Source organism: Crocodylus siamensis, chromosome 1 (assembly GCF_052110815.1).
Source record: "Crocodylus siamensis isolate JL-2025a chromosome 1, ASM5211081v1, whole genome shotgun sequence".
Classification (NCBI taxonomy): Eukaryota; Metazoa; Chordata; order Crocodylia; family Crocodylidae; genus Crocodylus; species Crocodylus siamensis.
The window spans coordinates 44,033,642-44,060,939 of NC_143395.1; the positions used below are offsets into that span (position 1 = coordinate 44,033,642).

Sequence of the window (27,298 nt, forward strand, 5' to 3'; positions counted from 1 at the left end):
ATATCTTAATTTGGGCTTTTATTGTTTTCTCCTAATTTGGTCCATCTTCCAAAAACTATGAATCTTGAGGGCTCTGCAGTTTAGCACTGTGACCTGTACAGTCCCTTATATTTGTTTGGGTACACTGGAACAGCATGGTACATGTCCTCAATTTCTCAGCCTGTGTGTCTGCTTGCCTGTGGGCTGTGGAGGAAACTTTGTCACAAACAGGCTTTTAGAAATCAATTAACCCTTGCCATTCCCCCTGGACCATTTTTTCAATGCAACATATACTTTACCTACAAGCCAATTCCCAAAAGCAAACTCTAAATACTATTTTCTAGCCATCAGTATGGAAAGGTTATCCAGATGCATCCAATCCTGTAACTGCTACCTTATGCTGCTTATCTATGTGTGGGCACAAGATATACCAGACATGGTCTATGCCAGGGGTGGGCAATTATTTGGGCTGGAAGGCTACTTAAGGAGTTTTGGTGAGCTGTTGAGAACTGGGGGGAGGAGGGTGCTGATGCAGCATGGTGGGGTGTAGTGTGGCACACTGCAGGGTAGAGGGGAGCAATTGATCCTATCCTGTTCTAGGCTTGTTTGCCCTGCACCCACCACTGGGGGCATTGGGTAGAGTGTATGGGTGGGGTCTCCATGGAGACCAGTCTGGGAACTTTGCAGGCAGGGCACACTTGGCTTGGCAGATGGGAAGAGGCTGCAGGTGGCATCTGAGGAGCAGGACAGGTGGGTGGGGATCATGGGGTGGTGGCAGCATGGGGCTGGAACCTGGGGTAGAGTCGCAATCCACTCCCTGTATCTCCCTGAAATGGATGCTGGTTCCACCTGCAGCATTGTGCAGGAAGCAGACTGTTGCTCTACCCCAGGCCCCAGCTCTACACTGCCACTGCCCTGTGATACCAGCCCTACCCCTACCCCTGTCTACCTGTCTCACTCCCAGACACTGCTTCATACCCATCCACCTGGCCAAGCACCTCTCCCAAGATATTCCAAAAGTAAGCTAAAAATATGGTCTAGATGAAACTACTATAAATTCATAGATTTCATAGACATTGGGGCCGGAATGGACCTCGCAAGATCATCGGGTCCAGCCCCCTGCCCAAGGGGCAGGAAGTCATTTGTGGTCAGATCATCCTTTGTCTTACATATTTAGACCCCTTTATTATTGTCTAACATTAATTGAAAATATATCTTGTTTTTCACTTTTGCTTTCCTGATTTTTATTTTACCCCTGAAAAGTCCTGCTATTCTTTGGCATATTTCCCTAGTGACTTCCCCTCCCTTCCTTTGCCTGTATGCTTTCTTTTTGATTTTGAGGTAAAATAAATAATTTTGAACTCGTATGAGAAAGGTGAGACTAATATGACTACCATATTGGAATAGTTTATTTCTTAGACTCCAGTACTACTGGAATGTTCGTTAGGAACTGTAAACTTTCCTAGACACCTTTATCTTTCAAATCCATTCACTCAGTTTACTAACAAGTGGACGTCCCAAGGCCGGTCTCAGTTTGCCTCCAGGCAAACCTCCTGCCTACCTTTTCTGCCACACCTTGATGTTCATGATTGAACGATGTTCATCAGGTGAGAGGCTACTCTTTACCTGCCCTGATGACAAGGGCCTATGTACACAATTCTGAACTTCCCTTATTGTGTCCTGTGCCTCACAGATGTTTCATGGCCTAACACCTGGCTTTATCATATTCCCAGTATATATACTGGCCTTCAAGCCCCATCCCTGGACCTTCAAGCTTTTTCTGGGCCTGTAAGCCCGTTCCCTGGGCTCCAAGCCTCACTCTGGGCCTAAAAGCCTCCCACTATGGGACTAGGGCTTCAAGCCCCATCCCACTTGCTCTCTCTGATCTATTACCCATTATCCCTTTGCCCAGGAGCTTCTACCAGGTCTCCAAAGCTCAGGGCCCTACCTCCCTGGAGCGTAACTCCTGGCTCTCGATTGCAACCTTAGACTTCACTGTGAGTCTGGGCACTGGCTCAGTTCCCTCCACCAGACCTGGACCCTGCCTTGGTACTTGCAGTGAGCCTGGGCTCCCCCTGCACTGATCTAACCACCCACCGGGGCAGCTCAGCCAGTGTTGTCTCTCTAGCTCCTGGCAGCAGAATGCTGCCCTGCTGTTCAGGGCTCAGTCTTTATATATAAAAGCTGGGCCCTGTTCCCCAATCAGGCATCATTGCCTAATTGGGATAACAGCCAGCTACGGGCTGCCTGGTTGCTGCTCATGCCCCTGGGAATAACAGAGCACCCTGTGCTCTATTTCAGATGGATATAGAACTGGTTATATAATTGTACTGAAAGAATAATCAGGAATGGCTCAATGTCAAATTTGTTAAAGGTAGAAAGTGGATTTCTCCAGAGGTCTGTCCTTGATCCAAGTATTGTTTAATATTTTCATTAATGAATTGGAGGGTGAAATTTAGTTTGCACTTAATAAATGTACTAATGACACCAAGTCAAGTAAGTTTACAGGGATATTATAGGCACTGATGAAAATTTGAAGTGGCCTTGATAAACTGGAAAACTTGTTTTAAAAAATAGAATGAAATTCAGTAAAAGCAAATGAAAAGTACTACATTTTTAAAAAAAGAGCCATTAAATGCACAAATACCAAATGTGAAATGGCTAACTAGGCTGCAGTAATTAAAAAAATGGGATGCTAGAAATCTAGATGAATATGTAGAATTTTTTCCCCCCAAATACTAAGATGTATTAAGAAAATTGTTGTACGTATGTTACAGGAAGTGATTCCTCTATTCCCTTCAGCACTGGTGAGGTTGTACCTAAGATATAGTGTCCAGTTTTGGGCATCACAGCTTACAATAAATATGAACAAACTGAAAAGTATCTAGAGGAGAGCCAAAAAATGACAGAAATTTAGAAAGTATGACCTGTGAAGAAAGATTGAAAGAGCTGGGATTATTTAGTTAAGATAATAGAAGATTAAGACAGTTTTGAAAAACCTTCAAATAATAAATGGTCTTTTAGAAAGAGGATGGCAATCATTTTTTCTCTGTCTTCTGGAATGGGACAGGAGGTAATAGATGGGGAGATTTAGGTTTGACTTAAGAACTTTTAAAGCATGAGGGTAGTCAAGCACTGGAACAGATTAATTTAGGGTAAAGTTACATATTATGCTTAGATTATACTAAGTGCACTTAAAACATAAGCATCCCCACATTAAGTCTCTTTAAGTCATGTGAAATACCCTCTGTGCATCTCAAAGTTATGCATTTTCAGGCAAGGGTTAACTTTGGGGTGTACTACCTAGCTTGTATTACATTAACTTCAGTCTGCTCTATGGAGATAAAACACGTAATTTTCAGTCCTCCAGCACCCCAGGATGCACCACTGTCTGCCCTGTCCACCCACCTAGAGCAGGGAAAGAGCCCAGGTATCCTGGCCCCTAGTCATGCCCCTGCTTTCCAGCCCTCTAGTAGTAAGGCAGAGAGATATAGGCAAGAAATGGTATTAACCCTTAATGAGCTCGCACTACACTCTCACTTTAATGCTGCTTAACATTTCACAGATTTAGTATGGTCTCAGCTGGCACATCTACACATACATTTGATCTGAGATCAGTTTACTTATGAATAAACTACTCATGTTTAAATGCTCCTGGGCAGGCATCTATACATGTAGGGACATGGGAGTAGATTTGCTGCTGCTAGCAGCAAACTGGTTCCACTTCCTGTAGTGCTGCAATGAACCCCTGCCACCACCAGGAGGAGCGTAAGGCTATCTCCTGGCCAGGGCTGGGACATTGTTGCTGCCCCTGGGAGGCTGTCTGCTGTCAGCCCTGGCTCCATAATTGGGGCAGGAGATTTGGAAAGAGCTGCAGGGGAGGGAGGCTAGTAGTGGATTAGGAGCTCACTACTAGCTGCCATACCAGAGGAGAGGGCAGGGGGCTGGGAACTGCTCCAGCCCTGCAGCTCTTTCCAGGCTCCACGCCTCAATTGCCTATTCTCAGGCTGCAAGGTTGGGACCTGCTCTTGACTGGGACATTTCCCAGCCCCTGCTCATGATCACAGGGTTGGGGCTGGAGAGCCTGTTCCTTGGTTAGTTCCACAGGTGAAGAGCTAGGCAGGGAACAGGCTGAGAAGTTTGTTCCTTGCTCAGCTCCATGATCCTCCACCAGCAGGGAACTCCCAGCACCAGCTCCACAACCAGAGCTTGGCTGGGAGATCCTTATCATCCAGCATCAGCTCTATGACCTCAGGGCCAGTGCTGGGAGATCCTTATCTCCCAGCCTGAGTTTTCAGTCATGGGGCTTGGGCTGGGAGATCCTTTAAGTGCAGCTAGACAAACATTTGTCCAAGATGGTTTAAGCAGAGATGATTCTGCCTTGAGCTGGTTGGACTTGATCAGTGAATGCCTATCTTTAGGTTACGCATGCCACAAATTAGCTCTGCATCCTCCCTAAGTACCACTCCAATTCCTTTTCCATATCTGATCTGCTGCTCAGCTTCCTGTTCTCTGCCCCATGCTCTCTGGCTGAGCTACTGGTTTGCTTTCTTCTCCCTGTCCTATTTGCCAGGGTGCTGCCTGTTCCCTTCCCAGTCTACTACATGCCATATCCATAGCCTACCAATGCCCTCCTGTGTCATCATCCATGCTACAAGTTGCCACCTCTGGACTAGATGACCATCCAACCCTATTTTTCTATTACTCTCTTCCTTGCTTGATGTGTTGTGGTGAATATAACTAAGAATTTGCTGTATTCTGTAGCGTTGTTGATTCACATGGTTTTATACAAACATGGAGAAGGATCATGAAACCACTGTCTGGAGCTTGCCTCTGGATTTTTTTAATCTGTACAACACTGAACATTCTCTATTCCATGCACATCACCCTGCAATAAGCCTTTGAAAAATAAAAAAGCTCCATACCTTTCCCCACACCTATGTCTATATTCACAATAAACTCTGCTTTTAGGGGTTTCTAATGATATTGGGTAAAAAAAATATACAACAATTTAAACATTCTAAATGTCAGAGAAGCTCAGATCCACAGCCAAACCCATCTCTAAATTGAATTCATATTCCAGTGACATGCTGCAGATCTCCCATGTTTTTTTCTAATAATCAATATATCTGGTTACAGTTCTTATCTTCCAACCCTTTCTTGAGAGGAATATGCAGAGTGGTGGATACAGGAGCTTTTCTTATACTGTTGTGAATTGAAAAATGACAGCAAAAAATGCCATGAAGAATCCCACCTTCTGTCTTCCTACGTCTTCATGAGTGAAAGCCCCTAATGCAGATGTTTCCTTTGTTTTCCTAAACCCAGTTTGTTGATCAGTTGTTTCTAGTCTGCAATTCTGAGTACTCTGACAAGTGAGAAAAAGTATTCAGAAATCCGTGATTTTCTACATCTGAGGCAAAGGGTCCCCATTGAAGTAGAGTAATGGAAATGCTTAGATTTCTGTTTTGGGGAGGTATTAGGAAAAAATCTGTGAAGAATCTGACCCTTTGTCCTGTATTTCTCATGGAACTATTATCATTGCGTAGGTCCTAGTTTTGTTGCTTCCTATTACAAAGGAAGAAACATTTTAAGAGTAACAACCTGTTTAACAATCATATTGTAAGATCTTTCAACACTGCAACCCTTGCCTTCCTATGCTCTCTTCCTAATCCTTCTATTGTCCTCCTTTGATGTATTATGTCTGATAAAGATTGTAATCCCTCGGGTGCTGACACCAGTACTACTCATGCCCACATGTGAAAAAGCATCATGTGACTTTAATAATGCTGCATTAAAAAAGAGAAAAAAAATCAATAGGAAAACCTTTTATTAAACTTAGATAGATAGTAGTTTAAACATTGTGAGTGCCACCATGTGTTTAAGATGGGATATTCTTGAAGGATCCTTTTCTACTGCTCACTCTCTCTTCATATCTGTGCCTCACTAGTGCATGTGTCTGGCACGTATTTGCATGCTGTGCGTTATAAAGTAGTTATTGATATACTTTCCCTACCTGAAAGGGAAAGAAAGATTAAAACAATATTTTAGTTTGAATTTAGAATATTTTCAGTGGGAAATTCAGTGTGAAAGTAGCACAGATGATCCTAATACAACCCTTTTGTCATTTTTGCCTTTCCTTCACAAGGAAGAATTATCTTAAGCACAGAAAAAGTTTTTTGTAGTAGTTAGGAAAAGTCATTTGTGAATTGTATTATAGGATCTAGTGTGAAAATGTGTCATGTTCTTTTGGCCATAGCAAGATTAGACTGGGCAATTAATCCAGTAGGTGTCTAAAAAAAAACATAATGAAAAAAAGGTTTAATGTTTCCTACATTATTTATGGGCGTCTCATTTGTAATTGACTAGTGCATACATTTAGCCAATGCAATCCTGTATTTCACAATTCTTAGCTGTTTATTTAATTTTACATAAATGGAAATGTGCAGATTCAGAACAAGATATTCAATAGAAATTCAGAGTGGTTGTGCTTCCCTTCAGTTCTGGACTGTCCTTACTGCAATGGCATATCATGTACCACCTTTCAGAAAATGCTATGCACCTATACCTCTGAAAATCAGAAGCCTTTCAAATGTTGGATATCCAAATGTTGTCTCTCACTTTAGAATATTTTGATATTTAAAAAAAAATTAACTTAGTGAAATTTTACAAAATCTACCTATAGTGAAGATTTTAACGTGGGGATTTCCTGTATTCCCTCTGGTAGATTTAGATGATAAACTATTTTAAGAGCAAGAAAATTGAAGTATTAATGTGATGTAAGCTTCTTATAAGAACATGCCAGACTTCTAATGTCTTTGTGCCTATTGTCCCATCTGTAAAACAGAAATATACTGATGAACTGGAAAGATACCTTGTGCCCAAAAAAGCTTGTCTATGCAGTTATTCCAATAAAAGGTATTATCCCTATCCTTTAAAAAACACAGAACTTTGCCTGTATGAATTACAGTAATTATTTGTCTTTAATTTGGATTAACATGCTTTTGAGATGCTCAGATAGAAGACACTATGGAAGTGCTCATTAAATGTCTTGATGCCAACCCATCACTAACTTCCTGACCTTCCACTTCTTTTTCAGGCTCCTCATTATTTCAGGACTCTTGAGTTAGTTCAAAGAGAGCATGTATCTATTTGTTGATCTGTAACGGCTTCCACTCATTTTAAAGTGCATATTTTCTAGAATACCCATCTTGTAAAATGGTAAAAAGTTCTGAAATGGGGAAGCACTGTCACTCTAGAAGACAGACTGCGGATTCAGGCTGACCTGGACAGCCTTGCAAGGTGGGCGGACCAACACCTGATGACATTCAACACAGAGAAATGTAAGGTGGTCCACCTCAGGAGAAAGAACCCACATCATACCTATAGGCTACACTCACTAGCACCATGACTGAAAGAGACTTGGGGATCATGACTGACTACAAGATGAATATGAGCCACCAATGCAATGCCACATCTGGCCAAGTAAATAAAATCTTGGCTTGCATCTACTGATGCATCTCAAACAAGACCCAAGATGTCATCTTCCTGCTTTACTCAGCCTTGATGAGGCTGCATCTGAAGTACTGCATCCAATTCTGGGCTCCACACTTTAAAAAAGATGTGGAAAAGCTTGAGAGAGTCCAGAGGAAAGCTACATGCATGATCAGAGGTCAAGAGAGCAGGCCTTATGAGGAGAGGCTGAGAGGCATGGGACTTTTCAGTTTGGAGAAGTGTAGGCTCAGAGGGGACTTGGTGGCAGCCTGTAAGTGGTGTGCATCACAGTCTGGGAGAATGTCTGTTCAGGGCACCCCAAGGGAAGACAAGGTCAAATGATCACAAACTGCTGGAAGACCATCTTAGATTGGACATAAGAAAAAACTTCTTTACCATCTGAGTCTCTGGAGTCTGGAATAGACTCAGCTCAGAAATGGCAAGCACCTACTCTCAACACATTCAAGAAGTGTTTGGATGATTATCTTGCTGAGGTCATCTGACCCCAGCTGACTTCCTGCCCTTTGATCTTGCAAGGTCCCTTCCAGCACTAATGTCTATGAAATCTATTTTATGTATAGGAGGGAGAGGTTAGGATTTTTCAGTGACTTTTAAGTGGAGTAAATCAGTAATACTTTCTCTGTGTTATGAAAAGTGGGTTAATTTTAGTAGGGTGCAGAGTTTACAGATTTACTTTTTTATGCTTAAAATTTTTCACCATGCTTTGGAAATCAGTGCTCTTTTAAAAGGTTAATCTAACATTTTATCTTATAATGGGTGCTTCTCAAATAACGTATTCAAAGGGAGGTGAAAATGAAGAATTGACCGTTTGTGATTCTTAATTAAAAGATAGAAGAGAAGCTGAAAACTACTGGTAACCTTTTCATCTTGGTCTTTGTTCTTAATAGACTAGCTAGCATATGTATTTAGAGAGGCCAGTAGATAGTGCTATTACAAATAATTTTGTAATTTATACTTTGCTTACTGTCAGCAGTTAGCTCTTCTGACTTTGGGGCTGATTCAATCCCAGTTGAACTTAATGGAAAACTTTTTATTAATTTTGATTACCTTTTGATCATGCCCCATATTACCAGTAGAGCCCGTTGACTGAGAAAGTGTCTCTCTTGGCATAAAGACATGTTAAGTGTAAAAGCTCTTGTGTACACTGTGTTAAAGTGCTCCATAATACTTGCCGGATTATCTCCTTGTTATATGGATATTAACATTTAAAAAAATCTATTCATTGCCCATTATCTTGTCTTATTTTTCTTTACAGTATTCTATTAAATGGCTTCCCAAGTCTCCTAAACTCTATGGTGGTCGCAATTGGAGTTCTCAGAGCTCTCGCTGGACTTCATTAAGGGGAAAGGAAAGTTTTCATGGTGGCAATCTGTACAAATTCAGCTCAGACAATGAAAAATGGAAGGAAGGGAGGGTCAGTCCTGAGCAAGAAGCAGAAGAATTGGAGGATCCAGATGAAGATGTAAGTAGCCAGGGAAGTGTAATATTTAAGAAAAACTACAAAATGTTTGACCTGTTAGATTTTTTTTTTTTTGATAGGATGATCATCTTGTTACTTCTGGTTAGAAATAACCTGTACTTCTTCAACTGGACTGGCTTCTGTGATAACACACATTGTTTTGATTTCCTTTTTTATGTTTTGTGGTGGTGGAGATGGACCCCCTTCATTTTATTTATTGATTTAGCTCAAAATATTCTTAAGCATATTCCAGGGGCCTTAACAAGTGTCTGAAACAAAATTACTTGGGAATAGAATCAAACCCACATATAAAGATGAAAACTTGGCCAACAATGAGCAATAAAATAGTCAAATATTCTGCTTTTCTCCAGAAATCCTCCCTAAGTTAAGCCCAGCTCTGCATTGAACATTAATAGATTCAGACAACTTGGGAACAGGATGGCATAGTCAGCTCTGGAGCACTGAAGAAACCTAGATGTTGTGGCTTCTCTAGATCTCTCTTCTTTTGAACAACTGTTATTCAGGTTGTGGCTTACGCCTCCAGTCAGGTCATGCTCCCATATTCTCACCAGAATAAAACCTGAGTCTCTTATAGTCTTTCCCCTCTTGTGGTGGAAGCAGTAGTCAATTCAGTATATAGTAACACCTTTTACCAGGTGTTGGCAGGAAGTCTATGTTTCATAGATTTTATAGATTTCATAGACATTTGGGCTGGAAGGAACCGCAGAGGATCATCGAGTTCAGCCCCCTGCCCCAGGGGCAGAAAGTCAGCAGGGATCATAGGATCCCAGCAAGATAAGCATCCAAATATGTCTTGAAGGTGTTCAAAGTGGGTGCTTGAACTACCTCCGGTGGGAGTCTATTCCAAAACTTGGGGGCTTGGACAGTGAAGAAGTTCATTCTTATTTCCAGCCTGAATCAATCTCGGCAGAGTTTGTGACTGTTCGATCTTGTCATCCCTTGGGGGCCTCTGGTGAACAGATGTTCCCCTAGATCCTGATGAGGACCCCTGATAAACTTGTAGGTGGCCACGAGATCACCCCTGACCTTGTGTTTTTCCAGGCTGAAGAACCCCATGGCTCTCAGCCTCTCGTTCTAAGGTCTGTTTTCCTGACCTCTGATAATGCGTGTGGCTCTTCTCTGCACCCTCTCAAGCTTCTCCTCATCCCTTTTGAATTATGGAGCCCAAAACTGAACACAGTACTCCAGCTGTGGCCTCGCCAAGGCCGAGTACAATGGGAGAATGACATCCCGGGATTTACTTGAGAAGCATCTATGGATGCAAGCCAGCATTTTGTTCGCTTTAGTAGCTGCAGCATCACACTGAAGGCTCATTAATGTGGTCAATCATGACCCCCAAGTCCCTTTCATCTTTAGTGCTAACCAGCATAGCACTACTGAGCCTATAAGCATGCTGCAGGTTTTTACTCCGAAAAAAGAACCTTGCATTTTTCGGTGTTGAACACCATCAGGTTCTTGTCTGCCCATTTCCTGAGCCTGTCAAGATCCACCTGGATCACCCTCCTGTCCTAAGTTGTGGATGGTTTACCCCAGAGTTTGGTGTTGTCGGCAAACTTGGCCAGTCCACTTGTGACACCAATGTCCACATCATTGATGAAGATGCTAAATAGTATAGGCCCTAGAACAGAGCCTTGAGGGACCCCACTGGTTACAGTGCACCAAAACGATTGGCTTCCATTGAACCACCACCCTCTGGGTCCTACCACGAAGTCAATGCCCTAGCCAACAGATCGTGGTGAGGTCAAGGCCGCAGTTAGCCAGTTTAGCCAAGGGATGATCGTGGGATACCAGATCGAAGGCTTTTTTTAAGTCAAGATATACAATGTCAATCTCTTCCCCCTTGTCCAGGTGATAGGTCACCTGGTCATAAAAGGAAATGAGATTGGTCAGGCAAGACCTACCCGCAACAAACCCATGCTGGGTATCCCTCAGGATATTGCCTTCAGCTAGTCTGTTAAGGATGGCCTCTTTAATAATCTTCTCCAGGACCTTCCCCAGGATAGAGGTCAGGCTGATGGGCCTGTAGTTAGCCAAATCTACTTTCCTCCCTTTCTTGAAGATAGGTACCACATTGGCCCTCTTGCAATCATTGGGCACTTCACCAGAGCACCAAGAGCTCTTGAAGATCTATGCCAGGGGCTGTGCTATGATGCTCGCCAGCTCCCTGAGTATCCTTGGGTGTAACCCATCAGGGCCAGCTGACTTGAAGGTATCCAGCCTGTCAAGGTGTTCCTTCACGAGGTCAGCTTTGATGGAGCGCAAGGAATCTCCTTCATCCGGGCCTCCCTGACCCACAGTGGGCAGGGCCATCCCATGGGACTGCTGAAAAACTGACGGAAAGTACCCGTTTAGCAAGTTTGCTTTTTCCTGGGTGTCAGTTGTCAGTTGCCCCATCTAGTTTAGCAGGGGTCCAACGTTGCCCTTACTTTTCCTCCAGCTCCCTACATATCTAAAAAAGGACTTTTTATTGTCCTTGATATTTGTAGCTAGCTGGAGTTCCATTGCAGCCTTGGCTTTCCTGGATTGCTCTCTGCAGGTCCAGACCAGAGCAGAGTATTCCTCCTTGGTAGGGGCTATATTGTATCATCCATTTTTAGGTGAAATATTCATGAAAAATGTTGAATTTTGCTATATAAAGGGTAACTATATCTTGGCACTCCCCGTGTAAGACCAACTGTACATACCTATATATTTCCTGAATAGATTTGTTACACAATTTCACTTTTACCTAAAAATGTCAGGATGTGGTATGAAGATCTTATCCACATCTTCAGTAGTCAATTAACTATGTAACACATACCAAATTTGAAGAGGAGAGCTAAGTTAAATTTTGAAAGCTAGAGAAGATCTGTGAAGGATAGGAATCCTGCGGTATTCTTGGAAACAAGACTTTTCTAAGGATTGAATTACTTGTTGGATATGTTTTTTTTGAATGGTTTACTGTGTCTTCTTTACAACCTCTTCTGGGTTGAGCTAAAAAGCAATGAGCTGAACCATTTCCTTCATACAGAGCCCAAGGTGACTTCACAGATCTCTGGGAATCTACAGAAGATGTAGACCTGCATGGAGGCATTGTTCCTCTGTACCATGAATGTGGCTCCTTTGTCCCCTCCACACTTCCAGGCAGCACAACACCATCTGCACAATGGTACTAAAATTCCAGCTATCTGCAAAAGAGACTCTGTGTAACAGGCAGACCAGTCTGAGGCTACCTTGCCTTTGTGAGCAATTTCCACATGTTCAGAACACATATAAGTTGTAAAGTGAGGACAGGTGAGCAGAACCAGGGGCTAACTTAGCGGGGGTGCTAGTAACGCCCCCTCTCCCCAGGGCTAGGGACAGACATTACACATAAACCAGTTTAAGTGATCAGAAACTGGTTTAACCCTGTAACAGAACAGATGTTCAGTTCACAGAAACCAGTTTGAAAATGGCTGGAACCAGTTTGAGATAAATCTGGTTGAATGTAGTATCAGACTAAACTGATTTGGGTCAAACGGGTTTATGCAATGTCTGTCCCAGGCCTCTGGCTGGTTAAAGATAAACCAGACTCCCCCAGTATCCCACCATGCTCTCTGGACTGGGCAGGACTCTGCTTCACAGCAGGGCTGGCCTCCCCCTTCTGCTCCCTGGCTGCAGCTCCAGAGAGTAGCAGGCTGCTCCCCATCACCACTCCCTGTTAAGCAGAAATTCCCCCCTCCACTCTGCCTTGCTGAGGTTAGCTAGCTGACCACATGCTGACTATGGTCTGGGCTGAATTAACAGGCAGAGTCAACAGGTAGCTGGTAATATCCTCCTGTTGTTTTATAATGGGTGATAAACACTGAGTTAGGGGTGATAAACACTGTTATCAATTCCCTGCTGGGCTAATTAGAGCAACCTGCCAGGGCCTAGCCATGCCCCACCCTCAGCTCAGTGCTGTGGAAGGAAGGGAGGGCTGCTTTAGAACCCCCGGCTTCTAGCCTGAACCACTACAGGCATGTGCCTGCATTTCTGCGATATTTGTCTGGTTGCAAAACTGAGTTAACCTAGCCAAGTTAGACTAACCTGCAAAGACTGAATCAATTCAGGCTCAGGCTTTTTGAATGTCTGTCCCTAGCCCAGGTGCTTTTGCCATGGACGTACTGATCTATGCTGCTCCTGCCCTGCCATAGGAGCTGGGCAGGCACAGTCCTGCACCCAGAAGTATATCTGAGGGCAGGGGTGGAATGGTGCCCTGCAACCCCCCAAGGTTTTGCCATGGGAGGCACCACCTTCCAGGCAGCCTTGTGATCAGAGGCTTGGGGTGGGTTGGGTGGGGGGAGAGAACAGGGCATCAGGAAGGCCCCCAGAAAACCCACCCTGATGACTTTTTTGCAGCAGCTGGACTGCCATAGCTTCCCTGCAAGTGAAGAGAGCCCCGAGCAGTAAGACTTCACTTCCCCCAATCCCCACTTTCTTGTGTTCATCGCAATTCCCTCCTCCCCCTACCCAGCTTTGGGGGCTGAAAGGGCTCCCTACACCTCTGCATGGAAGGTTCAGCCACCCTCTACCCACCTTTACTTTACCTAGCTCCTTCCCTTACTTGCATATTTACCGGGGGGATTAGCTGATCAGCAGGCTAAGAAGGCTCTCTGAATAAACAAGCGTTATCATTTTATAAAAGTAATTCCTTGGTCTTTTGAGAATAACACAACATTAAACAGAACCTTGAGAAATGGAAGATTTTTCCAGAGAAGTAACTTCAGGGGCAATATGTGTGGAGCATTGAACCTTAAGGTACAGTGCCTTCCCTGGAATTACCTGATCTATGCTGATGTGATAGAGAATAACTCTAATCGTAGCCCATGTAATGTCTAGACAGTACTTAGGTATTTAGACTTCTGTAGCTTTGTCTTTTTTTCTCTTTAACAAACAGGAGCCCATTTCCAAGTTTTCTGGAAGTCTTTTTGATTCTGATGATACTGTTAGAGATCAAAGACTCACTAGAATAGTTCTTCAGGAAAAGCACAAAGCAACCACAAAATTTAAAACCGTTCCTGGGACTAACGATATACCACAGATTTCTGCAACAACAACGGAGAATTTTCTGACAGGGAACAACACATTTCCACAAGAAACAAAAGAGCAGGTTCCAAGAATTGCAGATGTGAGACCGCCCCCATTGAAGGTAATGCACGATCATAAAGAAGTGGCTAATTCCTACCTAGTGCTATGAATGTTGGTTTACATGAGAAACTTTGAATTAATGCATGACCTCTTTCAGAAAGAGACATACAAATAAAAAATATATTTGACTGAAATGCTATTTGGGGTCAGTTTCTGTTCACGTTGGAACCACAGTACTAACCACATTTTCTAAACCAGCCACCAGCTTTGATGCCTAGCAGAGATGCTTTGGGACTGATTGTTCAGAAATGCTGGTTGCTCACAAGTGTTATTGATGTGCATGGGAGCTATGGGTGCCCAGCATCTTTGAATGTTACCCATATTTATCTCAAATTGGGCATTCAAAATCAGCCATGACTTGCAAAAATATTGCCCTTAATGACTGACAACTATGGACATCACATTATAAAACCTTACCTATGTGAATGGGCCTTATTTTTGGAATGAGAAATCAGTTGGAAATTATTAGGGAATCAGTGGGAATTCTGAGAGGGACAAGGACTTCCTCATTAGTGAGGACTGGAAGACTGGGTCCTGAATAGATGGAAGAAGACACAATATGGAGTCTAAACTATGGCCTTGCCACTGCTCTTGGTGGTCATGTGCGCCTATCCTGGAGTTGCCCCAGAAGGAAATACACGTTGGAGCTGCTCCAAAGGGCAATCTGGCACTGATTCATACTAGTAGGAAATTCAGTCTTCCCCATAATGATGTCTCTGCACTTGTGCTCCCTACCCATGTACTGAAGGAGGGGATAACAGCAGAGAGACAGTGTTCTCATTAGGCCTGAATCCACAGAGCTACTCAGAAGTGTATGGGTGTGGCTTCCTCACCTGATTTGAAACCTAGGTCAAGCCATGCTATGATCTCATCTCAAATGATTGCTGACTTCTGTGGTCTGGTGAGTTCTTGTTCACATAGATAGCTCACACAGCTGATCCTGCTGAACTCAGCAGACTGTTCATGTGAATAAAGTTATTCATAATAAGAATAAATGCTGTTTGCATAGTTGGTTTCCATATTAAAGAAGGCAGAGATCTACTTGTGTAGAGTAATAAAGAATTTTCATGCTTTCTCTTTTTCTAAAGATTATAAATCTAACAGGTACACATATGAACTGTAACTGTAACTTACTGAGTGTTTTGAAAACATGGCTGCATTGAAATATCAGTAATGTAAAACTTAAAAGATTCCATGTTCAAATAGACTTAGAGGTATGAGCCAAGGCAACAAAAGCAAGACCATCTTGGCTACTAACAAGAAGAATGCTGCTTACGTTATTCAGTGGGACTGCTTACGTCAATGTGTATGCTTTTTAAATATCAGCACATTTATGAATCAAAAATGGTAAAAATCAAGCCATCAAGCAAAATGGTAAAAATAATTCTTAATTTCACAAGCTAAAATATTTCCCTCTGGCCTGCATTGTTGAAGCTGTATGCTATTGGCCAGATATACTAAAATGTCTAGGCACATAACAATGAGCTAAGAATAAGTTAGACTTCATTGTGTATTTCCATGATTTTTTAAAAAAGCTTTTACAATCTAATGAACCAAGAGCTTGAAAAAATACCAATTTCAAATGAAAAGTTAAGGTTAGAATAACATACCTAAATATGCTTATACTGATGAGCTTCAATTACCTAACCTACAAAAGGTTACTTTGGGCACAAGTACTTGCAGGACATTTCAACACAAAATGAGTGTATCCTTCTGTAAAAAAAGCCATTGCCATTTAGCTGCTGATGCACATGTATCCCTACTGTGTTGCCAAGGCAAACATTCAATAAACCATTGGTTTATGTGAAAGAAATAATTTTGTCACCTGTTGTTTTCTGGAATTGAATACTTGATGTTCTTAGCACTGTGAATTGCAGGCCAGATTACTTCATTATATCCTTGCCCTATAGAAATCAGTGGGAGTCTTCCTACTGACTTCCATAAGGGCCAGGGTTTCACCCACAGAGTAGTATCTCCTCTACAATTAGTCCTCTTAAAAAAATGGAACTAATCACAGAGTAAGGCTTCCTTCTCAGTATGAGGAAGAGTTGCAAAATCAAACCTATATGATAAACTGTGCTGATTCCAAATTGGCCTGGCATGGCTTTAAATTGTAGTTTTGGAAATTGTGTGTTACACTGTGCTTTAGAGAAGCTATACTTACTTGTGGTAGTATGTCATTTGTCTTTCTGTTGAACTGAATAGTAATGAGTTCATTTTGAATGGGAACTTATATGCTATTGCTGGTGTATTTAATTGGCTGCTATTTGATTAACAAGGCTACTTATTAATTACAATTCTCTTCCAGCTAAGCATGACTGTGTGCAGTCAAATGGGGTGCCTTGGTATTAACATTTCTGGTGAAAAGGGCTCGTCTCCATATGAAGAAAATGATGAGGTGCATTTCATTACTTGAACATTTACCATATAATTATTTTGAAAGATCCTGAAAAGAAATTCCTTGAAGCTAGTTTGTTTTAAGGTTTTGTATGGAACTCAACCTCAGTGTACCACCATATGCTTAGTAATATAGCTGAAAAAGGAACAGAAGTGTTACCTTTGCCCTCAAAATAGATAATGACGTGATTGATGGCAATTTGATTGTGAGCATCCTTGAGTTACAGTTGTTATGAAGGAACACATAAGGTGGACCATTAGTACCCAGAGAAGGCATAGATGAAACATCATTCAATATTTTCTATTTTCCATCTGAATTCAAGGTAAATCCATTTGCAGCACACACACTAATGGAGCTTCTACTCCAATTGCTGATTTGCAGCTGGTAATTCTTTATTGAAGAAGTACTTCTAGTCTTGGTTTGTTTTATCAAAATAATTTGTCCTGATCTGTCCCTCATGACAGCTCATGGTCATTCCTGTATGTATCAGTAGAGGAGGGTATTATTCTGAACTATTAATAAGCTGACCTTAGTTTCTGTATTATGATGGAAATTTGAACAACAGGCTTTGATAAGCAGTTACTTTCTATTCACTTTTTAACATCTAAGAGCCAAGATAAAAACTCTCCGCTCTGAAATGTGTGTTTTAGTTACTGGGCCAAGCAGACTTGTCTGGAATGCAAACAGTATTGGAGGTAGAAGGCTTTAGTTGTTAATGCATACTGCTTTTTCTTATACAAAGTATTAAACATTAGGTTTTTATATTTTAGAGTAATATCTCACCAAATTTGTGTACCCAAGTCAAAATTCCTTATTGAGTATCCTAGATGATTGGAACAAGACTGTACTGGGCAGTTTAGGACCATCTCAAGTGTCAATATACTGGTACAAAAGAGTATTCATAAAATGATATCATGGATTTTAGGATATATTCCTTCTTTTTACAATATATTTTCAGACATATTTTTTGCATGCTTAAAACATATTCTGAACTTAAATGCCTAATTCAAAAAGAAGCAGCAGAATGAATGCAGAATCTTTAAGAAAGCAATTGTATTTGTTTACATTGGGTGTATTTATGTGTGCTTTTACTGTGGAGTTGACTAATTAGCTCCACAGTAAAGTGTCATTAGCTACACATATGGTGCTATTAGGTCAGAGTAAACTAGTTAACTCCATTGTAGGGTAGTACTGTCTGGGACAAGTACTATCCTATGGTGGATTTATTCAGTGTGCCACAAGGCATGTGCAAACGGTGACTGGGGCTGGCTGGTGCACAAGGATGCTAGAGTGTAGGGGTTGCCTGCCAACTAGCCTTGCACTGTACCACCCTTTTGCCCCAGCCAGCCCCTCTGCAGCATGGTCAGCCAGGACAGAGCAGGTCCGAGCTTCCATGGTGATTCCCTGAGCCCTCTGCATAGGCAGTGAAAGAAAAAGAATCAGGAGGGGGGGACTGAGCATGTGTGCATATGAGTGTACATGCCCCCTCCCCCCCATGGGAAACTCTGTGGGGGAAGTAGAAAGGGCCATGGGGGGTGGGGGGAGTGGCACTGACCAGCACAGCACAAGCCCTGGCTGCCTCCTGGCCCCAGCCACCATACCAGCCCCAGCCCCAGCCTCAGCCCTGGCCCTGGCCCCTGCCATCCTGCCCCAGCCCCAGCCGCACACCAGCCAGGAGGACCCAGATCCAAGGGCTGGAGTGGGGCCAGCCACAGCTGCACTGCTGGGCTAGAGGGGACAAGGCTCTTGCAACCTTTGTGCCTGCCCCACCCCATATTGTTCTTAGGAAGAGCCTGGCAGCTCTTCCAGAGGCATGGCACCGGGCAGCTGGGGGAGGTTGGCGGGGGGCATGTGGCCCCCTGATCTTTGCACGAGTCAAGAGCAGGTCACAGCCATGAAATGGGCTCATCCTCTGCTCCCTGCCTCCACACCACACCGCCGCCACTGCACACAAAAACAGTGTGCGCTGCCATCTGTGTCTTGCCACTGGGCAGGCTGGGCAGCAAGGCACAAGGCGGTGCCCACTGTTTTCAAAGTGACAGTGGCAAGGCACACAGGCAGGAAACAGGGTCTGAGCCCAGCTCATATCTGCAGCCCGCCCTTGCCCTGTGCAAAGATCAGGGGGCCACATGCAACCCCGCCAGCTGCCCAGTGCCATGCCTCTAGAGGAGCTGCTAGGCTCTTTCTGGGGATGACATGGGGCAGGGCGGGCATGGGGGTCCCAGGGGCTCTGCCCCCTCTGGCCCAGCAGTGCAACCATGGCTGGTTCCACTCCAGCTCCTGGATTGGGGTCCCCCCACCTGGTGTGCAGCTGGTGCTGGGGCAGAGAGGCACTCGGGGCAGGGCTAGGGCCAGGGCTGGGGCTGGTGCAGCGGCTAGGGTCAGTGCAGCACAGTGCCGAGCAACACCACTCCCCTCTGTGGCCCTTTCCCTTCCCCCCTCAGACTTTCCCATGATGTGGGGCACATGCACGCATGCATGCTTAGCCCCTCCCCCCAATTTTTTCTCTTTCTCTGCCTGTGTAAGGGGCCCAGGGAGTCACCGTGCAAGCCTGGAGCTGCTCTGTCCTGGCTGACCATGCTGCAGAGGGGCTGGCTGGGGCAAAAGGGTGGTACAGTGCAGGGCTAGCTGGCAGGAAGCCCCTGCACTGTAGCATACTTGTGTCCCAGCCAGCCCCGGTCACCTTCTGCACATACCTTGTGACACCTGATAAATCCACCATAGAATAGTATTTCTCCTAGACAGTACTATCCTACAACAGAGTTAACTAATTAACCCTCTTGGCTGCCTGGCACTATGCTTCTGGAGGAGTAGCTGGGCTCTGGTTGTCCCATGCCCTGGCTGGGCCAGATCGTGGGACAATTGGAGCCTGGTGGCTTGTCCAGGGGTGTGGGCAGGTGGCTCGCTGCTGTATGTACTGTGGGGGACCCACAGTGCAGCAGAGAGTGGGGCAGGGGTGAATGATTCACCCTTCCCCTACCCCACGCTTTCCTGCACTGTGGGGATCTGGATCTCCCATCCCCTCCCCCGCCAAGCCCAGGCAGTAATAAAGAAAACAGATTAAAAGAAACTTACCTGCCTGCAGCTGGACCAGCTGTGATCCTAGCTGCAAGTGCACAGGGTAGCTGAATGTGCCCGCCCATTCCCCCTGCAGCAGCCTGTGGCCCTGCATTTGGCAGGGCTAAGCTCTATTAACCTCACCTTGCCACCTATGGCCCCCTGCCAGTTGGGACTGTTCTCCCTTAGCTCAATATGCTGTGGTCCCGAGCTCATGTGTAAGTGCTGTGCCCGTGAGCATTAAACTGGCACACATTGCACCAGAGTTTACTCAGGTGCATTAATAGTACTTGTAGATTCACCTAGTGTGTTTCTTACTGACTTCTACTAGATTTATTAGAACTAATTCACCAAAGTAGCTCCAGTGTAATTTTAGCCAAACTTTCTTGTTTCCCTTAAAGAATGTTTTCCTTGGTAAAGACAAGATTATAGTAGTTTCATTAGTGCAAGCTTCAGATATATACTAAGCCATAGGCATATTTCATGGACTGCTATACCTGCAGGGGTGGGGGCTCAGCAGTGCCTCCCATTCATTTGAGCCATACAAGTCCCCAGCATGTGAGCCCTTTGTTGTACGGTAATTTTGGGCAGCTCCTGGAGCTCTTTACCCATGAATTGCCTGCACATTACACCTTAAAGCAGTTTTAAATACTCATTATGTGGCTCAAAGTTATGCCACTCCAGGGCAGGTTTATCTTTTATCTGCACTACCAAGCTCCTGTTCCATTAAGGTATACCCACTTTCCACAGTCGTGCCACCCAAATTGAAGTCCTCCAGTATCCCAGGATGCCTGTAGAGCAGGGATAAATGCCTGTTCTGGCTCACCAGCTCTCTAGTGGCAACTGCCAGCTACAGTTCCTAGTCCTGCCCCTGCTCACCAGGCCTCTAGTGGCAATTCACAGCTGTGTAGGTGGAGGACAGTCAGAGAAGGTTTCTAGACTAAAGGTATGACTGCTTTGAACTCCAAGCTAGCATTTACACTGATCAATATTTGTGCAGTTCACAGCACAAGGTGTAACAAGGTTGTACGTGTGTGTGTGTGTTTGTAGCAGGGTTATCTTGGAATGAATTTGGCTCATTGATGCTACTATTCCTTACCAATTTTCTCCAAATCTTGTCCTTCACCTGATATTTTTAAAACTCTATTCTTGCTAGAATTAATACCATTTATTCATTTTGAATTGGGATAAATAATGTTTCCTGTATGCAAATTAAGCTGCCTTCATTAGGTTGCTTCTAACTCTTAGCAAAATCTTAAGAGAACTAATACAAACAATTACAATTTTTGAAGTTGCCTTTTAAAGATACTCAGCTGAATTGAATAGATTACAACTGTATTCATTTGTACATCACACACACCCTTTCTCCAAAAGTCAGCCGTCCAAAATTGGGGTGCCTGTCTTAAGCAAGGAAGATGATTTTCCATGCTGGAATGGGAGCATGGAAATGTTATAAAATGGCTGTCATCTTCAGCAAGGGAGGCAGCTGATGTTACCTCTTATGGGGTTGGGGGTGGAGTAGCACCTTTTGGCTTAGCAGCAAACAGCTACAATCAATTCACCATTGGCTGCTAGAGGGGTTAACACTTTAGCTTTTGCCCAAGTAGCACCAGTCAGGATTCAGCCATGTGTCAGGATCCCCTGCAATAAAAATTCAAGCATAGTTCTGGAAAAATATTTTTTCTTACTCCTGCTTTCTCAGAAAAAGGTGAGTATCTTATCTGGGTATGTGTAGTATGTAAGAAAATACGGTTACATCCCTGAAGTAGAATTGCACAGAAATTCTGTGCAAAGTTTAGAATTTTCTATTAACGTGTATAGGAATTTACCATAGGATAACTACATAGGAAAAGCCCGTGAATAAAGGTTGCTTGTTCTTTTCAGCAAGAAGAGAAATTTTTGACAAACTGAAAATTTGAAAAACAAAACCTGTATATATTTAATCAGGAAAGGATTATCTGAAAAATGAAGCATCTCTTTCTCATTACTATATGTTCTATGCTACTCTTATGTATATATTTAGGAGGTTTGCGTGTTATTGTAGCTGTGATGGTCCAGGAAATACATGAGAAATGAGGTTTTTTGGTTACACCTTTCATTGAACCAACTGTATAGTTGGGGGGCATTGTGAGGCAGGATTTCAGGTACAGTAGTTTAATTAGAGGTGGCCAGGTGGGGCACAGACCCAGATGTGTATTTAAATGGATTATCAGGATGATGGACTCTGTGGAGCCTATGCTGCTTCTGTGTCTGCGTTGCTTGTGTGGTGGCAGCAGCATCTTATTTTTTAAGCAGAATTACTGTGTGAAGCCAGGGGTTTCTATTTAAAGCCTACATTGTGATCTCATGAATTATAGTTCTTTAGACTTTATGGAGTGATTTAAAATATGTTAGCAATTTTTTTTTTATTTGTTGTCAATGTAAAATAAAGAACGGGAAAGGGAAGTAATCCTCTTTTATGATCCGCTGCTCTTTTCTACTAATAGTTGTATTTTCTCTAGATACCATAAGATGGCACTATTAGCAGAACAATGCATATTCTTGAGGAATGTGGGAAAAGGTCCTGTTTTTTTAGTGAGATGAAAGGGAATAGATGCATTAAAATATATTAAAGGAAGCTTTATTTCTTGGTCACAGGACAAGTCCTTGTTTAAACAACTAAATTTTTCATTTAGCTTAATATTTTACAAGTTTTCTTTGTTGATCTAACCTTATCAACAATTCAAACACATGCATTTGGTCAATTAGGGAAAGACAAGAAAGGAAACACCAGTTTGTTTGAATTCATCCTGGTGAAATTCTGTAATGCATCTGGACACTGTTTAAATGGATTTGAGTGAGAAAGAATTACTCATCCTTTATATTAACTGTACCTAGAAAATAAAGATGGTCATTCTATGTGCTTATATTTTTAAGGGAGCCATCATTTCAGAAACAAACACACCTGATATTGGCTCTGATGAAGTGTCAACTAAAATCAACCCATTCCAGACAGTAAACCATGTTATAACAGTAAGTAAAAACTGATGAAAGTTAAGCATCATCAGTATGCTTAGTTAAGTGTTATGTGAACCATGTGTCATAAATTCTACCCTAGCATCCAAGTAGAAATAATTTGCAAAAGTGCAAATGCATGAATATTTAAGAATAAATAAGAATATTTAATAATAATAGAATAAAAACTCACTGTATTGTGGACCGGATATTTGAGGACTCAGCCCCTATAGTTGGGATCAGATTACTGCAAGAGCTTCCATTTACGTGCCAAAATAAGAAGTATTTTTTCAAAGAGAGCAGGATTGTTTGGATCTCTTGAAAATCTGTCTTAAGGCATGCTTACAGTGCCTCCATGCCACCTCTAGGGCAGTCACTGTGAAACAGGTCCATCTCACTTATTCTCATTGTGCACACAAATCCTGGAAATGAGGCCAGGTATACTGACTGGCATGCCTGAGACAGAGCATAGAAGTAGTGCTGGGTGCATACTCATTGCCACTTTGAAGTGGCTAATTTGCCTCAGTTTGGGGATTGAGGCATGTGGAGTGGATGTGATGGGCAGGTAGACTCTGCAGCAGCTCTGCTGGCACATCAGAGTGGTGATACAGACCTAATCTATATATCAGAAATGAAGATGCTGTGTGCTGAGCACTTGTCTATTTTAAAGCGCTTAAATGGAAATTGAAATGTTTGAAACTTTGGCTCAACTGTGTCACTACTTTGTTCTTGAAATGCTGTTTCGTTGACCAGGAACACGTTGTAAAATCCAGGTAATCTGAAGGAATAAGGTTGAGTCTAAAAACATCTCACTTAGATTAATGCAGCCAGAGCTCTTCATCAGCAGAGCAACTGTTCTAGGGCTAGGTACGGACATTCAGGGCGTTTAGCAGGAGGTTAAATTGCATTAAAAATGGCCACCCAATCTAACTTAGTTTGCCCAGGTACAGGCCTTGCACTTAGATTGACCTAACTAGGGCTCTAAGCACAAACTGTACAGAAGTTCAGGAAGGTTAGATCAGTCTAAAATGGCTAACCAGATCTAAGTTAACTTTACCTCAGATGTAGTCTAGGTGAGATTGGGTCTGATGATCCTGATTTAACTGAACTTCTGCACTGTTCACGGTGCACTTCCGGGGCTGGGAAAGCCCAGCCACTGACCCCAGCCCTGGGGCTGTGCTTCCCCTACCTGTCCCCCTGGCACTGGGATATTTTTAGCTCCCTGGTCTTTTAGCCCTCCCCTAGACAGACAACCCCCCATCCCCCTTGGACCAGCCAGTCCCTGCCAAGCCTGCCAAACCCCCCATCCTGTAAGCTGGTCCTGGCACTGGTTTTACTGGCATTCACTGGTGCTGGGAGCTGGTTGAAGTAAGTTGTGGTGGTAGCAAAGGTGGGATCAAGGGGTAGGGATCAAGGTTCTCTGGATTGGGTTTGTTCATCTGAGGGTGGGGGGGGTCAGGGGAATAAAAATATTCCCTGGTCCTGGGGGTGGGTGAGAGCCCTCTGTTCCCCCAAATCCCCCTGCAGACCCTGTTAGCTCCCCTGATCTCACTAAACCATCTTGGTTCCTGCTTACTTCTCCGATTCCCCCACATACCCCACTTGCTTTCCCATTCCCCTCCCCCACAGACCCAGCTTGCCCCCCCATCCACTCCAATCCTAGCCTAATCCCCCTGGCCCCCCAATGGACCCCACTTGTCCTCCCAATCCACCAAATCTGCCCTGTGGACCCCACTTGCCCCCTCATTCCTTTAATGGACCCTGATTGCCCCCTCATCCTCCCTGTGAACTTTGCTTGCCCTCCCAATCTCACTCACACTGGGTTCTCAAGTCTCCTTACCTTAGATCAGGGACCCATTTTTAGCTCAGTCTAACCTCCCTGAATGTTTGTACACACCCTCAACCTGGGATCTGGTAACCCCATTCACCCGAAAGCACTTTTTAAAATTTTCATTGTTTGAAATAATATTTTTCAACATAACTAATAGGCACATCATTTCTCTAATTTATATGTATGAGAGATTGCACAGATAAGAGATTATTCAATTTTTATTAAAACTGGTAATTTTTAAGCAGTTTGATTACATGCTTGGTCTTATATATTAGAAAGACAGTAGGATGGAAAATGGATATTCTGTTGCTTGATTTAAAGATTTGGCTTGGTTTGAGCTAGGATGGATACCACTAGAAAATGTAAAATTATCACACAAGAAAATTTCAACAAGTTTAAATGTGTTGTTTCAATTTTTGTTGTTTATTTTATCATGTATAAAATGCAAAACAATTTCAAAATGAGTCATTTCTAAATGAAAATATTGAAACTTTTTCTTCTGAAAATATTAACAGAAGAAATTGTTAGAACTTTCTTTGTGCATTTTCATTTTGATGGGACTACATTTTTTGACAGAAAATGGTTCTGTTATTTTCTTTGATCTTTCCTAATCAGAGATGTTGTTTTAAAGAGTATATTAATTGGTGCGATAGCTTAGTAGTTTCTGTGACATTATCATTGATATTCATCTTAACCATGGCTGAACTGTCTGGGTAATACAGTGACTGGGAGCCAGAATGTTTTATCAACAGAAACAGTCTTCCGTGTTTGCTAAGGAGGACTGACTCATTGTCATAGCAACTGCTTCTTTTCTATATCCCTCCAGAGGTGGTCAGTCTGTGTACCCCTCAACAGGAAGAGCAGGGGAAAGGTCAGATAATAATATGCAAAATTGACATCAGCATAAAGGTTTCTGTAAAGAAACATTTAGAAACACCAAAAACGTCTCTGTACAAGTCCTTCAGCACCTTCAGAACAGCCTTAACAGTTGACATCCTCCCTGCTGTTGAGGGGCAAGCAGGTTGACCACCTCTGGAGGGATATAACGAAGAAGTAGTTGGTATGGCAAGAAGTCACTCCTCCTTAGCAAACAAGGAAGACTATTATCTTTGACCCCAGATAATATCCAACAATCATGGGGTCTAGTATCTATTCAAGACTGTTACCCTACTTCTGTTGATTTTTAGATTCAGTCAGTACCCAATCTCATTTTTTTTACAGGATTTACTCTGGCAAAGCTCCTGTTGAGCACCAGTTACTGTTCCCCTTGACAAAAGCTTGTAGGCTTTGGTCAGCAGGATTTGGTACAGAGAAAAGACATAAAGTATTCAAATGACCCCAAAAAGAAATGCAAAACTTTAAAACTCTTAGTTCAGAGATGATATCTTTTATTAGACCAACTAAGAAATCACACACACAAAAAAAATCTTTTTCTGCAAGCTTTTGTGTGCACACACACTTCCTCAGGCTCATGGAGAATTAAAGATGGTAAAAAGTCCCCACAGGTAGAAGATACACTTCATTTTTGCACAGAGGAAACTGAAGGTGGAAGTCTGTTCCTCTGGGTCCATGAGAGTATCTTTGTGAGTTGCTCTTTGATGTGCAGATATGGCAGGATTCCTTCCCTGGTGGTGCCTGATGGCAGCAAGGCAGGGAGGTGTAGAAATCTTTCTTGTTGTTCAGCAATTAAGTTTAAATCCCAAATCACCTAAAAGTATTCAATGATCCAGTAGATCCTTACCAAAGTTCCAATGGGCTAGAATCTTCCCCTTATTAATGATCTGGGAAGCAGTATTACACCTCTCTGTTCTTTTGTTGATGACCTTCGCATTCCTGACCAAGACCAGTCAGTTACAGATGGAAACATCTTTCTCTAAATTAATTCAATTTGAGAGCATTTTTTGTCTCAGGCAACACTTCTGTCTTTTATCAATCTGCAGGGTTGTGTTTAATTTCTATACTGTTTAATTGCGTTTAATTTCTATACTTAATGTCTTTTCCATTCATGGTGTCATTGCCACTACTGAGTAGGATGTCACTGCTTGATTCAATTTTCCCTCTCTGCTCCTCTATTCTTCAGAGCTGATTGCTCCAAAATTGTTTGAAACGCTCATTTGATTTTGAAAGTCTCATCAGTCAGATCAAAATACAAATTTTCAATACCAGCCTTCAGATTTAATGACAGATAATCAGTTGGACAAACAAGAAAAGTTCTTTCACCGTGTCCCTCTTTTCAAATATGAAATAAACACAAAATATCTTTTAATTTATAGTTGACCAGCTTACATTTTTAAACTTATAATCTCAGAAAGTTAATTTGCAATTAAATGTATTTTTAACTTTCAAGCTTTATAATCTTGCCACAACTAGACTAACACATACCAAAATAGCTAAATCAGTTTTAATTCATTTTATTTTTGCCTTTATTATTTCAAAGCAAGTCTGTGGTTGGAAATTCTTACTGAAGAATAAAATGATCTTATTTTGATTTAGCTTAAGTTGATTCTTTACCATCTGAGACTTAATTCAGATAAAATTTCCTTAAGCTTGGATAAATATTTACATAACTTGCATCCAAATATAGAAGGTATGTATTAAAAACAATGCACTTTTTTAGTGTAAGTTTGTAAGTAGCTGTAATTAAGTAGTGTAAGAAGTTGAAAAAATATTCTAATGCTACAGGATCTGGATCATTACCTATAGAGCAGTTATTCTCAGTTTTAGCAGTATCAGGTATGCCAACATGGTTCACATGATAAACCCTGAGATTTCTAACAGGAATACACAGTGTTAAAAACATTCTGCCCTGCTGTTGCACAAACAGTGGTTCGTTCCCTGGAGGCGCGCAGAGATCACAGACATCAGTTGGCACTTAAGGGTCTATTTGCTTGCAAGCAAG

The 27,298-nt window shown here is 42.6% G+C and overlaps 1 protein-coding gene across 1 annotated transcript in view; it reads left to right on the forward strand.

Annotated features, from left to right (window-relative positions):
* Positions 1-8,243: 8,243 nt before the first annotated feature.
* LOC149872764 (uncharacterized) overlaps positions 8,244-27,298 on the forward strand; it is a 34,906-nt gene continuing 15,851 nt past the window's right edge. The window contains exons 1-4 of the mRNA XM_090040133.1: positions 8,244-8,297; positions 8,747-8,953; positions 13,869-14,120; positions 22,491-22,586. Coding sequence (XP_089896259.1) covers positions 8,244-8,297; positions 8,747-8,953; positions 13,869-14,120; positions 22,491-22,586 — 609 coding nt within the window. The remainder of the gene's footprint in view (positions 8,298-8,746; positions 8,954-13,868; positions 14,121-22,490; positions 22,587-27,298) is intronic.